This window comes from Xenopus laevis, chromosome 3L, assembly GCF_017654675.1.
Source record: "Xenopus laevis strain J_2021 chromosome 3L, Xenopus_laevis_v10.1, whole genome shotgun sequence".
Classification (NCBI taxonomy): Eukaryota; Metazoa; Chordata; class Amphibia; order Anura; family Pipidae; genus Xenopus; species Xenopus laevis.
In genome coordinates, this window is record NC_054375.1 from 26906917 (window position 1) to 26921427 (window position 14511).

General features: G+C 39.7%; 1 protein-coding gene across 4 annotated transcripts in view; it reads left to right on the forward strand.

The window, feature by feature from the left end:
- LOC108710822 (synaptopodin) overlaps positions 1-14511 on the forward strand; it is an 80594-nt gene that overhangs the window by 30665 nt on the left and 35418 nt on the right. The window contains exon 1 of one of the 4 annotated variants that reach the window (XM_041586061.1): positions 11918-12142. The exons of 2 other annotated variants lie outside the window; for them this stretch is intronic. In XM_041586061.1, the coding sequence (XP_041441995.1) occupies positions 12127-12142 (16 nt within the window). In that variant the 5' untranslated portion in view covers positions 11918-12126. Of the gene's footprint in view, positions 1-11917; positions 12143-14511 lie in introns of those variants that run through there. One more of the 4 variants, XM_041586060.1, reaches the window with a different exon arrangement.

Consider the following 14511-nt stretch of genomic DNA (forward strand, 5'->3'; position numbering starts at 1 on the left):
GATTTATTAAAGGTCGAATGTCAGAGTTTTTTTTTTACCTCAAATGAACTCGAAATTTATAAATATTAATATACAAATATTCCCGACCCGAAAACTCGAATTGAATTTGAATCGAAAATTCGAACCTTAATAAATTGGCCCCTTAGTCTTCATTATTTATTCGTTATAGTTTTTGAATCTTTGCCTGCCTCTTTCCACTTTTCAAATGGGGTTCCCTGTCAGCTAAAACAAAATTTATTCCTATGGGAGGGAACAGTGCTAGCATTTTTTTTCGTTATTGCTACTTTCTATTACCTACATTTCTATTAAGGGCCCTCTACTATTCATAAGCCAGTCTCTACTTCAAACCACTGCTTGATTGCTAGGGTAAACTACTGTTGAACGATGATGGTGTACCAGTTACCTTCAGCAAAAAAAGTAACTACAGTACAAACGCATTAAACAAGCAATTATCTCTTTTATTACACTATAGATGCTTCTTTTATCCTAATTTTATTGACATTTAGTGGGCAAATTTATCAAAGTTGGACAAGACGTTTCCAATGACAAAAAAAAATAAATATTGGGAAATTTTTCCATATTTTTATTCTTTCCTAGCATTTCTTCCTAAGAATAAAATGAGAAAAATGTTGCTAAGATGCAAGACTTTCCCGCAGATTTGCATTACAATAACATTTCCACACAGCATGAAAATGGTTTCATTACTTTTGATCTTGGACTACTGATTTTGTTGAAGTTTTTGGCAGCAGTATAAAATGTTTTTTTACTGCATAAAGCTATAGAAAACTGGCAAGAACAAGGAAATGCTTTGACAAATGAACCAGATCTTTACATTTTTCCATTATCAGGAAAAAATTACAAACATTTTATACAAAATTGAGAAACGTTTACCTAATGTCGGGAAACACTTTAATAAATGTAAAAAATATGACACCAGGCAGTGGGGAAATTGCTACATCTTATCAGGAAAAAAATATTCAACCTTTGATAAATCTGGCTCTTAGTGCAGTGCGGTATATAAAGTTTTAATTGGTTGCTAGGATCCCTCCTAACCTAGAAACCAAGCAGCGGTTTGAAGGATAGACTGGAACTAAATCAGGCATGCAATAAAGCTAATAATTATAAAACAATATTTCAAGAAGACCGGTTGTACGTACCCTTAGAATATGAACGTCTACCTTAAAACATTACCTTTTACATTTTCATTGCTTTGAGAATAGTACAAGTCTGACCAATTATAGTTGTCTCGCTTCTTATATATACTAGGATTAATGGTGGGCAAATTTATATGCCAGGCGCAAATTTATTTTCCGCGATTTGCCGCCAGCGAATAAATTCACCAAAATTCGCCAGCAAAAATTCACCAGCATCTGTTTTTTGGACGTCAGCACATTTTCGCCAGCGTCCAAAAAATGGACCCCGGCATTAAAAACGAGACACCGGCGTCGTTTTGCAAATTTTTCGCCGTTTCATGAATTTCGCTGGAAATTTGCGAATTTTTGGGCGAACTAAAACTCCCCAAATTCGCCCATCACTACTAGGGATGCATCGAATCCAGGATTCGGTTCGGGATTCAGGCATTAAAGTTATCTATTTACTAGGCTCCAGTTTACTCTAGCAATCAAACAGTGGATTGAATTAGAGACTGGCGTATGATTCTGCCTTTTTCAGCAGGATTTGGATTCGGTTGAAACCTTGTGCCTTGTGCCAAACTGAATACTAATTTGCATATGTTAATTAGGGTCAGGAAGGGAAACCACATGACTTTTCATCACAAAACAAGGAAGTAAAAAATGTGCCCCAGCTTTTTCCTTACCCGCCCATACTTTACATATACAAATTAGGATGCAGATTTGGTTTGGTATTCGGCTGAATCTGTCAAGAATGATTTTGGGATTCAGCCGAATGGATTTGGTGAATCCCTACTATATACAGATTGTGACAAAGTCATTCTTAATTCTTATTCTTCTGTGTTTGTTTACTTTGTAACAGCGTTTTGGGGCTTTTATTGTACTCTGTCTCTCTCTTGTGCGGCGTCACTGGGCTGTGTCTGTCACTTCTGTCTCCAGACTTGGTTGTCACCACAGTGTGAATGGCATTCTTAGAAGGAAATGGGTCTGCTGTGTCAACACAAAGGGGAAGGGATTTGTAAGTCTAATCAATTCAAAATAAATTGTTCCTTTTAAAAAAGTTTTCATAGAAACCATTAGGGATAGATTTTGTGAGTGATGAGTTGCCTTGAGACGAACAATAATATTGGGAAATAGGGGTCTTAAAGATGCTTTTTGAAAGCTGAATAAGAAGTTGTGTGTATGAGGTTTTTCAGTTTTGTTTTGCCTTGATGGTTATATCATAGACAAATTAGATATGAGTGGTTTGATCCTAACTTTGACATATGAAAAAGTCATAAGCATAGTCCCCTTGAATGGTGGTTACATGGCCCACACCAGAGGTCTAGATTTGGATTCAGGGTCTCCTTTTTGTTCAAACAATTGGTTGGGCCCCCTTAGCTTATAATATGGTAGTAATAGCCATTCTCCCCTAGGGGAGCCACCCCCCACATTCTGAGAACCACTGGTCTACACAACCCCATCTCCTCCTGACTGACTAACCAGTGTTCATGATTTGGTTTAACCGAATTTGCTGAACCCTGCTTGGAGCGTAATAATAGTTGCAAAATTTGCACAAGTTCTAGTAACACCTAGTCCAATATTAACTGGACACCTTTTTGAAAGCAGTGGGTTATCAGCATCACCCTACTTCCAGTTTCCCCAAGGCAGGTGTCTGTGTGTCACCTTAGATACATCGCCCACTTTCTCAGCCCACATTGCATCCCTCACCAGAACATGCCACTTCTTTCTAAGAAACATTTCAGAAATACAACCCTTCCTCTGCCCTTCCAGTACTAAACACTGGTAGAGACCCTCATACTCTCCAGGATAGACTACTGTACTATAGTAATGGCTGATCTGCCTGAATCACATCTCCAACCACTGCATTCAACTCTTACTGCTGCTGCCAGCATGATCTCACCTGCATCTAAATCACTTTCCACCAGCGTGTTGGTGTGTTTTCACTTAATACACCCGCCTCTAGAGTGCTCTACCGTCTTGCATCAGGAAAGCTCCAGCACTTTTCTTTAAACTTTTCTAGAAGTCTTCCTCTGCAGCAACACACCTTTAACCTACACACTTATACCCCTTTTTTGTTTCCTCTTCCTAATAGATTTTAAGCTTTTTGAGTCAGGGACCTTATCCCAACTGTATATTGACAACCCTAAGCACTTTAACATAGATTTATCTATTTCCTGTATCACTTATAAAAACCATACCCCCTGTTTGTGTTTACACTTAGTAAATTTCTGCTTACAATTGTGGTGCTATATAAATAAATACATACAAGTTACTCAGAAACAGCAGTGGCAGTTTTTAGCATGTCTCCTTCAGTGTATAATACACCCCATGTTCCATACTCTAGATCCCCAAACAGTGGCTCGTGAGCAACATGTTGCTCACCAACCTCTTGGTTGTTGATCCAAGTGGCCTCAAAACAGGTGATTATTTTGAATTCCAGGCTTGGAGGCAAGTTTTGGTTGCATAAAAACAAATGGTCTATCAAACAGAGGCTCCTTTAGACTGCCAATCCACATAGGGGCTACCAAATTGCCAATCACAGCCCTTATATGCCAATCACAGCCCTAAAACTTTTTTTCAGGCTTGTGTTGCTCCCCAACTATTTTTAGAATTGAATGTGGCTCACATGTTAAAAAAAGTTGGGTACCCCTGATTTAGGGGTATGACATGTCTGATCAAAGTGTTTCTTACAGACTGTAAATCATGGTCAGATGTAGAGAAGAGAAGGTCCAGGGCAATTCAAGAATACAGGGACCCTCTGCGTTCTCTTAGTTAGCTCCTAAAATCAATGTTCCACGGACCATAGGGCAAATATCCTTCTCTGACTAACCCACAAAAAAGCCCTGCAAATATTATATCAGAAGACATTACATGAAAAAAATTGGGACGCAAAAGCCAGAAGGCATGATCCCAGGCCGTTTAGGTAAAAAATACATACACATAGTCATAGCCTGGCCTAGGGGTAGGCAACCGAGGTAGATGCCTAGGGTGCAAGAGGATGGGGTGAGCAACCAGATCTAGCCAGCAGCAGGGAGAAGGTTAGCAGGTAACTGGAAGGGAAGGAGGGGTTTGGGGTCAAGCAAGCAACCAGTAGCATGCATGGTAAAGGTTGGTATGGACAGGTGCCAATAAAACTTGGCCCGACACTGAACATAGTAAACAAGATTATAAAGGGTTTGCAGTGGAGTGAAGGAAGAAGGATTATTTGTAAAGATATATATATATATATATATATATATATATATATATATATATATATATATATATATATATATATATATATAGATATATATAGATATATATATATATAGATATATATATATATATACAGTATTTTTTAGTTTATCTAAAGGAAAGTGGTGCTAATAGGACAGGTTTCTTTGTTGTCTGTAGACTTTGCAGCAATGCCATTTTCCATGGATTATATTCTCAGCTAGTAATTATTTCTTAAATGCTCCACCTAGCAGCACACTGTAGAATCTATTATTAAATGATTATGAGGTGAGTAAAAAAGATTCCTCACATCTTGAAACATTGATTTTGTGTTTTTACTGCCACTGGCTCACAATGCATGTGAGTGTCATTCCTATTGTTATTTAAGATATTTAATATGTCCACCTGAACCTCACAGTCTGATAAATGTATGGAGTTAGTCCTGTCGGAAGTTGAACAAGATTTAATAGCAAACATTCACACAATGTTATGGAGAAAAAGAAAGTGAGGACCCGCACATGTTAAAAAAGCCATTATGCTCAGATAGATGTTATAGCCTGATATAATATAGACAACATCTGTACATACATAGCTTATTTATAAAGACTAGAACTCTCCATGTTTAATAAAGTAAAAAACATTAGCCTGAAATATTCTTTCTCAGATACAGATGGAACAATGCTTTTCTCCAAAATTACTCCTACGTTTGGCTTCCTGTACAGTTTATCCCCCACCTGCAGGAAAAAAAAGTTATCATTTTGGAAATCTTGGCACAGAATATGAGAAAACCGTGTTTGTAGTTGTAGGCTTGCTCCTTAGTGTAAGTGAAGCAAGTCAGATGCCTAGGCATCTGGGGGATTTTCGAGGTAATTATGCAAGTAATTACTCCGCTGTTAAAGTGGAATTTCTTTTGCAATAAACACAGGTACGTAATGGTTTGGCAAGAGAGGCTGGTAATTTTATAGCCAAGAAGGCATGTAACTTTCCCTCAATGTGGCCTAAAAAAATATTTGTAATTTGGGGGTTTATATGGAAGCCCTCAGCACCGCTGGCCAATTTGAGTAGGGCAAACCCCTAGTCTACCTATGAATTCCCAGAATTTTTTTTGTAGCCTTAGTTATTATTATTAATGAGGCAGCAGACCCAGTGCTGCCTCCACTCTAGCTTACTTCACCTGAACTAGGGCAAGGGGGTGCATGGATGTCTATGAAATAATACAATAAAGGGTTATCGTTACAAGATACAACCAAAAACGTAATGCATAGCTGCAAGAATGTTGGTGCTTTTGCTATGCCAATAAAACAGCAAGCCCACCACTGACGTGAAATGTGACCACTAAAGGTTTTGAACCTCTTCAGCATTCCCACTGATTTATGACAAAGAGATCACACAGGTCACCTAGTGATATATTTAGGTGCAAAAAATGTGTGTGAGATCTGAGTGGACAAAAAAATGCTGTGTGTAAACTGTAATCTTGGTCAAAGTTCAGGACACATTAGTGGCGCCCATGGGTGTTTCAGAATAAATGCTATAAAGAAATGTAAACTTGGGACATTGGTTTCCTGGGCAGATGGCATAATACCAGACAAAAGACCAAGTGAAATAAAACTGGAAAGACTTACTGGCAATAACGCCTTAGCTCAAACTAGAGTTGTAGACAGTCTGGTTAATGAGAGCCTTCACAGAATCTAAAATAATCCACTCCATTGGTTAGAGCAGAGACAGCAGACCCATGAAGGCAATAGGGGCCTCAGCCAGCCAAACATGGCATACATGGAACTTTCCATAGCATGATCAACTCCATAGGTAGTCTCATGGACTGTAATAAACACAATTCAACAGAAAAATCTGAGGATTTTGTGGCCCTTTAAGACACTAAGCAATTGTACAAAGAAGCACAATAAACTGCAATGAACCATCCTTGAGAGTTTATAATCTAGATCAGTGATCCCCAACCAGTGGCTCATGTTCAACACCAACCTCTTAGATGTTGCTCCAAGAGACCTCAAAGCAGGTGCTTATTTTCAAATTCCAGGCTTGGAGACAAGTTTAGGTTGCATAAAAAACAAGTGTACTGCAAAACAGAGAAAAATTTATATAAAAAAAATGATATAAGTCCCAAAGCTTTCTTCAAGTAAAAAATATTAATTTATTGAAGTACATTTTAAAAGAATTATAGCTGGTACATACTACCCCCCATATCCCACCTTACGCGTTTCGCACCCTCCGGCGCTTAGTCATAGGTGTGTCTATCAGTAGGGGGTCATTCACATACTGCAAAACAGAGCCTCCTGTAGACTGACAGTCCACATTCCTTTTTTCATGCTTGTGTTGCTTTCCAACTTTTTTTTATATTTGAATGTGGCTCACTGGTTTAAAAGGCTGGGGATCCCTTATCTAGATGAGAACAGTAGGGACAGTAGACTAGGCATGAGCCCATGGGGATTCCCGTTATTCCCAAATCCTGTGCATCCTGCAACAGAGGATGGTTCCACTCAAGGTGGATTTGCTTATGGAGGAAAAGAGTCGAGCTGAAAATTCAGCACCTGTTACCGTGCAAATTCAGGTCTCCATGAAGAACAGTCCCCACACTACTCTATTCCAATGCACCTCTGATGACTGCCCTGCCATAGCCCACAAATCATGTTTTAAAATTGCATGATGATACTGGAAGCTGTTCTTGCATTCTGAGATGGACTCAGCAACCAAGCTCAGTCATAGTTAGTTGTGTGTGTGTGGTTGTTCCTTGTTGTGCAGCACAGAAGAGAAAAAAAAGGAAATGCAATGCCCTTTTCTCCATGAAGAATGCATGAGCAATGCTTTTCATACTTTGACATGGTGCTTTGTATGCGGAGGAATGCTTGGCAGCCTCTTCCCTGTATGCTCAGCTGGTTCCCCAGCCTTTTGAAGCAGCTCTTTATGTCACATGGAGCAATGGTGTCATATGAGTGATGATTTATTTTCCCCTTTCAGTATTAAGCACACGCTTATATTATTACCAGGGTTTGGCACCACTAAGAGGCATTCTGAAAGTTTACACCATTCAAAAGCTTTATGGAGGGGTAATCTGCACCTCCCGATAGACTCAATAAATGACAAGGGTTTGCAATTGAGGGGTAATTATTAGTTGGCATAGTGTTCTGTACAAGTTTAGATTCTGCTTAGCCATGCACTGCTACCATCAAGCTGGAGATAGCCAACTTGCCAGTCATTAGTCTTTAAAGGGCACCATGGGAAATCCCTTTTTTATTTTCAGCAATATTATTATTGAATTAAGTACCACATTACATGTAGGAAGCAAAATGAACCACCAGGCCACCATACGAGAGCTGCAATTAACAATATTGTGAGAGGTGTATACTTGTGACCTAGATCTTTTATACACCTATGTAAGGCAAAAGTGAGTTTATAGAGGTCATAGTCTGCTCTTTACATGACTGACTGAGAGTTAAAAATAGTTCTAAGTCCTTCAACTTCAGCTGTTTCAACATACAGAAGCAACAAAAACAAGCAAAATAAATTAAACTGGGGCCCAAAGGCGAATGCTTGAATCAAACTGGAATTCCAGTCAATTTATGATAAGAACGTGTCAAGTCAAACATCACCTGTTGTGCTATGAAGTAAGAAGTAAGTGTTGATGCCGCATGGTGTAACAATTCCACTCACATGGCTTTTGTGTGGCAAGGGTCACTTTGATTTCTCAGTCTCAAACACACAAGACTGCACCACCACCATTCTCCTGCATGTTATCAAGGGATAAAGCAATATGGGATCTGTGATCCATAAACATGAGCGATGGATTCTTAAAGCAACATGACCAGGGCCGGATTTATATCGTGAGTGCCCCTATTAAAGGAACCAACTGGAAGAGTAAGAATCTCTTTTTAAAAAAAAGGTGATAAAAGAGAGATATAGTTTAAATTTTACAGCACACGTTTGGCTTTCAGAGAATGATTTGATGACTATTTCACGTAACCTTCCAATGACACTGCAGCCTGTTCATTGTTTAAGAGACAGCTCACTGAAATACCATGTGATATACACATAATGTACTTCCAGGGGGTTTCCAGTAAGTCACTGGTTGAATACAGTATTGATACAGACTTAACATAGGAAATATATGCGGCATCAGATTTCTCGTGGCTTCTACAAATGTTGCATGCACCGAGCAAGGAATGGATACATGGCAGAAGGAATGAAGATGGGGCTCAGTGCTCCGCTATAGTAACCCATACAGGTGTATTTCTTAGGAAGTGAAGCGCCTGCCTGGTGTAAAAAGTACGTTTTATCAGTCACTGGGGGTGCATAAGAAACTGGCACCCAGCAGTGATTTTGGTCTTTCTTCTGCTTTAAAACGGGTGTCCACAAATCCGTACTTTTATATGAACTTAAAATGAAATATAACTAATATAAATTTGACCCCGAGATTTAATTTGCATAATTAGAATTTACTTGGCAATAATTTACTTTGACCCCAAACACAAGTGCAAGAGCACATAGGCCCTTATTGCTCATTTATAAAGTTCTTGCCTTGGGCCTCTAGAAATCCAGCACTAGATGCAAGGCGGAATGCTGGAGCGTGTCCCTTTCCGGCTGCAATTTAAGGTCTTCTAAACTTATGGGATGATGATATGTCAGCAGGAAAAGACAAGACATTAAGGGCTCCAGGAGGACCCTTGGAGTTTGCTGCTTGTGTTATTATCAGAAATGTGTCATTCATGGAAATAGGTCCAGTAACAGGAATACTAAATGTCTGATCTCTGTCATTAAAGGGGATTGCTACCCAAAAACTTTTCCATAATGAAAGAAAATGTAATGCTAAACAATTTTCCAACATCAGTTTTTTCCTGGTGTCTCGCCGGCCCAGTCATTCCAAAGTTACAATAATTTTTAAAGTTATTTGGAAATGCAATTAAAATCTGATGAAACAAGAGAAGAAACTGCTTCCTGGTCTGTAGATCAGGTTCATTGAGCTACATTGTTTCCAGAGTCAGAAGTACAGGGGCTATAAACTGTTTTAACCATGCCATAAACTGTTTTAGCCATGCAAGTTGAACGCCCTTGGTGCTGAGTCAGTAGACTGCAGTTTGTTATGCACCATTCATGCCTTGCAAGTTAGCAACGCTGAGTCAGTTGATTGCTGTGGGGCTGTGCAGCATAAGAGTAGGAATTGGGTTTCACTGAACTACATCTGCTATACACAAGGCTGGTAATATATCCTATAATCTGATATGTCAGTAAGCTGATTCAGGAAGCATGTAACATTCCCTACGCAAGGAGGCTTTGCCTTTAATCAGAGGTGCATGCAGGTGAGTCTCAGGGTGACACGACAGAGGGAGGGAATGGGCAAAATATAAACAAACTAGCATTTCATATTGTATCAGCACGAGCAACTGGGGCGACTGTAAACCCCACACAACACTCAGCACCAAGAGGAATTAAATGAGAAGCAGGGAAAATGCAATACGTACAGGATTTACTGTGCCACGAACCGTGCTGCAACAAAAAGAACTGGATGTTTCAAAATTCCAGGCTATTTTTTTAACAGAACTTTAATCAAAGACAAAGACTCTCATTGTTTCCATAGCACCGCGATATCTACAATATTTAATGGAGCATAAACTATAATTAAAGATGGAAAGATAAGTAACACAAGGTAACAATAACATTATAAATGTAGCCGAACAGTGTTACCCCCATTTGAAACCTAGATAAAGGCTGAAGGTGACGGCAAATAATTCAAACTTTTTTTTTTTTAATTGAAAAATAAAGACCAATTGAAAAATGTCTAAGATTAGGACATTCTATGGCACAGGGGTAAGCAATGCAAAAAAAGGTCCAAATTATTGTTAAACTGTCCAGTGTTACTGAAACGGAATCTGAAATGGAGCAAAACAAAATGCAGAACTGTTTAACTCCGTTTAGAAAATAAATAGGGGAGTTTATGCAGTCATACTCAATAAGAATGTGGATATATGCTGTCAGTGAGAACTATGCATGGGTCCAAAAGCACTTAGCAAAATCTATAATAAAGAACATGCACAGTAGCTCACTTCAAGCATTTATTCAGCAAAATCACCAAAGCAACTAGATATGGCATTATATAATTGTAATGTGATAACATTAGTTCATATCATACCACAAAGCAGTTTTTCCCCCCTGTCTGCATACCTTATGTCAGCCATTCCCTCCTGACGTGTTTCACGCCATTCAGCACATCATCACTGATGGTGCCCACTGGTGATATGAGCTAATGTTTTCACCTTGATTTTTATTAAATTTACTAAAGGGTGAAGTGGCCATCGCTAGTGTAACTTCTCCAGAAATCCCAATTAACTAACAGTCATAGGGGACAATTTGAGAAAAGAGACCGTCGCTAGCGCAGTTTCGGGCCCTTTCGCCAGGAACATTTTCACTCAGCCGAAAGATCGTTACTCCGCAAATTTTACAGAACGTGACCTCTTTCGCCAGAGTTTCCTTCGCCAGCTTAGACCTGGCGAACTGATATGAGATGAAGCTACATCCTCCTCAATCTTATGTCAGTGACATCATATCCTGTATTCCGAAGAGTCGTAAACGTTTTTAAAAATGCTGGCGGTTTTTTTTCATATTTTAAAGCAGGATTGTCATTTTTTTTAGGGTGGGCTCATGTCTAGGGCATTAGAGGAACTCTTTTGTCTTTATTTTGATTTCTTGACCACTTCAAGCATTTGCACCAACATCACTAATAAAGACATATATAAGACCGATATGAACCCGCCCTATTCAAGCATAAGTATACTAACAAAGTTTTGCTAGGCAGAAAAGAACATTAGCGAAAGTTTGCTATGACATGCTTGCACTGAAGAATTAACTCTAGCGAAGTGTTTGGCTGCAGAGACGCAACTTTGCATTTTATTGAATGAGCATAGTCGTAGCGAATTTGCGCCTGGAGAAGTGGCACGGAGTCTGCAAGCCTTCACAGGCGGACATTCGCCCTTAAGTGAATTTTTCCCATTGTAGTATCTGATTGCTGTGGTTGATTTTGCGTGAATAAATGCTTGAAGTGAGCCACTGTGCACATTATTTATTTTAGATTTTGCTGAGAGTTTATGCACTCACTGTCCCTTTAAGGAAGAAAAAAAGCTGATGAGACACTCTGACAAAAAGAAAGTAGGAGAAAAGCAGTGGATTGGGCAATGACCAGAAACAGACTAAAATGGGGAGAGTTTACACTGAACTTGGGAAATAAAGGAAAGTACTGGGCAAGTGAGAAGGAAATAAAGCACATGAGGCAGTTAATTTAGGAACAGAGCAAAACTGATAGAGTAATAGAGTGAGAGAGAGAAGGGGAGAAAGCCGTGCGTCAGCAGCCAGCCCTGACCAGTGGGCAGAGTGCAGCTATTTTGACAGACACAGCCAGTTGCAGTGCTTGTAGTGGACACCCAATCCGCCTGAGCCATAGCAGAGGAGGGGAATGCTGTCGAAATGAACAAACTCCGGTCCCACAAGCACAAACCTGACTAGGAGACTGACTCAACCACAGGACACCCACTACTAAAAGGTGAGGCTAGTGCTGCAACAAGTGGTGACTGGGCATAGGGTTTAACCCCATCTGGGTCTGTTCTGGCAGAGAAAGGGTTGAATTCAAGCAAGTGCATTAATGCTTGCCCCTCAGAGATGGGGACATTACTGCCTGTACCATTCTGAAGCCAGATGATGGAGGCTGATCGATCTGTAGAGATGACACATTGAATGAATGCATGCCGGATCATTTGTAATTTAAAACTCGGAACAACCTATGCACAGAATAGTAAGTAAGTTGATGCTGGGGGGGGGGACTTTAGAAACAGTATTTAAATACAAAAAAAGTAAAAACTGCAATTCTCCAGCTGATGTAGAACTACAACTCCCAGAAGCCCCTGCTGAAAGGTGGAAAGTGGGTGCAGGGAGTTTATATTTAATAGGTAGAGGGCTGCATGTTACTCTATGATAGATAATGAAAATATCTATGAATTCATATTGGAACGGAGCGTGTGCGATGGGAGCTTTCGTTTCACCTCATTCAGTCACAGGGTTTTCATTTCAGTGAATTTTTGTGGTTAAAGCCAGAATGGGAGTATTTATGTCTTTCTAACTTTTTCCACTTCTAAGGGAACAATTTGTAAACCACTCTATCCATCAGAGGGTGTACTAATATACAGGTTCTAGATATTAAGCAGTCTAGAGGGGATTATGTACCCCCAGACTGTATAATATAAGGATATTAGAAGTCACCGATGCATATAGCCAGAGCATTTGTGAATTTAGACAAATGATGGAACACTTTTCATCGTAGGTTCCTGAGAGTCTAAGAGATTGGCCTGGTAAAGGGCCCAAAGTCATTTGTAAGGGTCCATCCAGAAGGCCATTTATGAGGCAGGACATGCTTAATGGACATCAAGGGAAGAGGGAGAATTTTTTTCTGTGGATGCTAACAGAAGGTGTTCCACTGAATAACTTATAATTATATAGGTAATTATAGCAGATAACTTGGACATATTTCTAGATATATCATCCAACCCTCCCCCTTTGGCATTCTGGGTAAAGACTTGAATTATGACCCACCAACAAAAGTTGTAGAAGATGTTTCAGGCCGAGTGCCCTCACTCTTGCAAACTGGCATCACCCATAAAATCGGCTGCTCTAGGCCCAGTCCTAAGTATATTCTATTTCTTTTGATTCTGCATAATCTGGATAATATCACCTGATATTCTTACCAAGGAATAAGCTTCTCTCAAGGATTTTATCCAGAATTCTGCAGTGTGTATGAGGTGACAATGAAAATATCTGTGGCTGGTTTAGATTTGTATTAGATTAGATTAGTATTAGTATTTAACCCCCCCCCCCCAAGTGCAGTACTAAGGGGGATAAGTATCACTGCTTTCCTTCCATTTAGTGTTACTGTTTTCATGTGGTTAAAATGATAGTTGTTACATTAAAAGCAATAGGTTGTGCTGCTCCTCTGATTAACCCTTTCCTTGCTGAGGGGCAGGTTGCCATGTAAACATTGTCATGGCATAGATCAAAGAACTGAGTGCAAAAGCAGAATCTATGGTGCCGATAACGTGCACTTTTAGGGCAGAGACACACTTGGAGAGTCGGGGAGATTTAGTCGCGCGACGACAATTCCCCTCTTCTATGGGCGACTAATCTCTCCGAACTGACTTCCCGCCGGCTAGAATCGAAATGGCCAACAGGATGGCATTCGGAGCGTTTCGTTTTCTGAAGTCCTCTGACGTTGCCTAACGAGGAAACATCTGGCGACTTCAGAAAACGAAGCAATATGAGTGCCATCCCGGCCGCCGGCTATTTAGATTCTAGTTGGCGGGAAGGCTTTGCAGGGAGATTAGTCACCCGAAGAAGAGGCAATTTTTTAATTTTTTTTCGAGGGTAGCTTTACTAAAAACTTGAAATTTCAGGGTAAAAAGAAACTCAATTTTTTTTTATTTATTATGCCCCGAAGCTGCTAAAAGCTCAAATCTGAAAATACTCCAGCTAAAACCTGTTGAGGTCATGTAGAAGTCAATGGCAGAGATCCCTTGAACCATTTGAAGATGTTTTTTTCCTTCAATATTTTCAAGTTTTTTCACTGGAAAACCTGATCAAGTCGAGGTATTCATGTTTTTCCCCCCGATTGCATTCAACTGAGTTCAATTAAGCAAACATTCAAGTTGTGAGTTTATTCAAGGTAGAAAAAAATTCACAAACTTGGCCTTTGATAAATAATCCCCTAAATGTGTAGATCCTATGTCCCATGCCACTAAAAGGCTTAATTGGGTCAGCACATGACATTCAACCACAACGATGTCCTGTTTGTGGGTGGGGTCTGTTTATTTACAAAAAAAGGATTTGTCCTTGGCAGGGGAGACCTAATTACCCAGCTTTAGCTATACCTCTTATAATCTGGAATTCAGTACACTCTTTAACCTTTGGGGTTTCACACGAGTTACAAAGCTGGCAGAAAAGCACACAGGGCATTTTTATACTGCAGGAAAACAAAGTAATTTATAGGCTTCCCATTGCACATAGGAGCCCATTGAACATCGTAATCGGATCGTTCGGCCATAAGGCCAAACGTTCAGATTACCCCCAATATAGCCATGCTTGTTAATGGCATATTGGGGAAAGATCCGCTCGTTTGGCG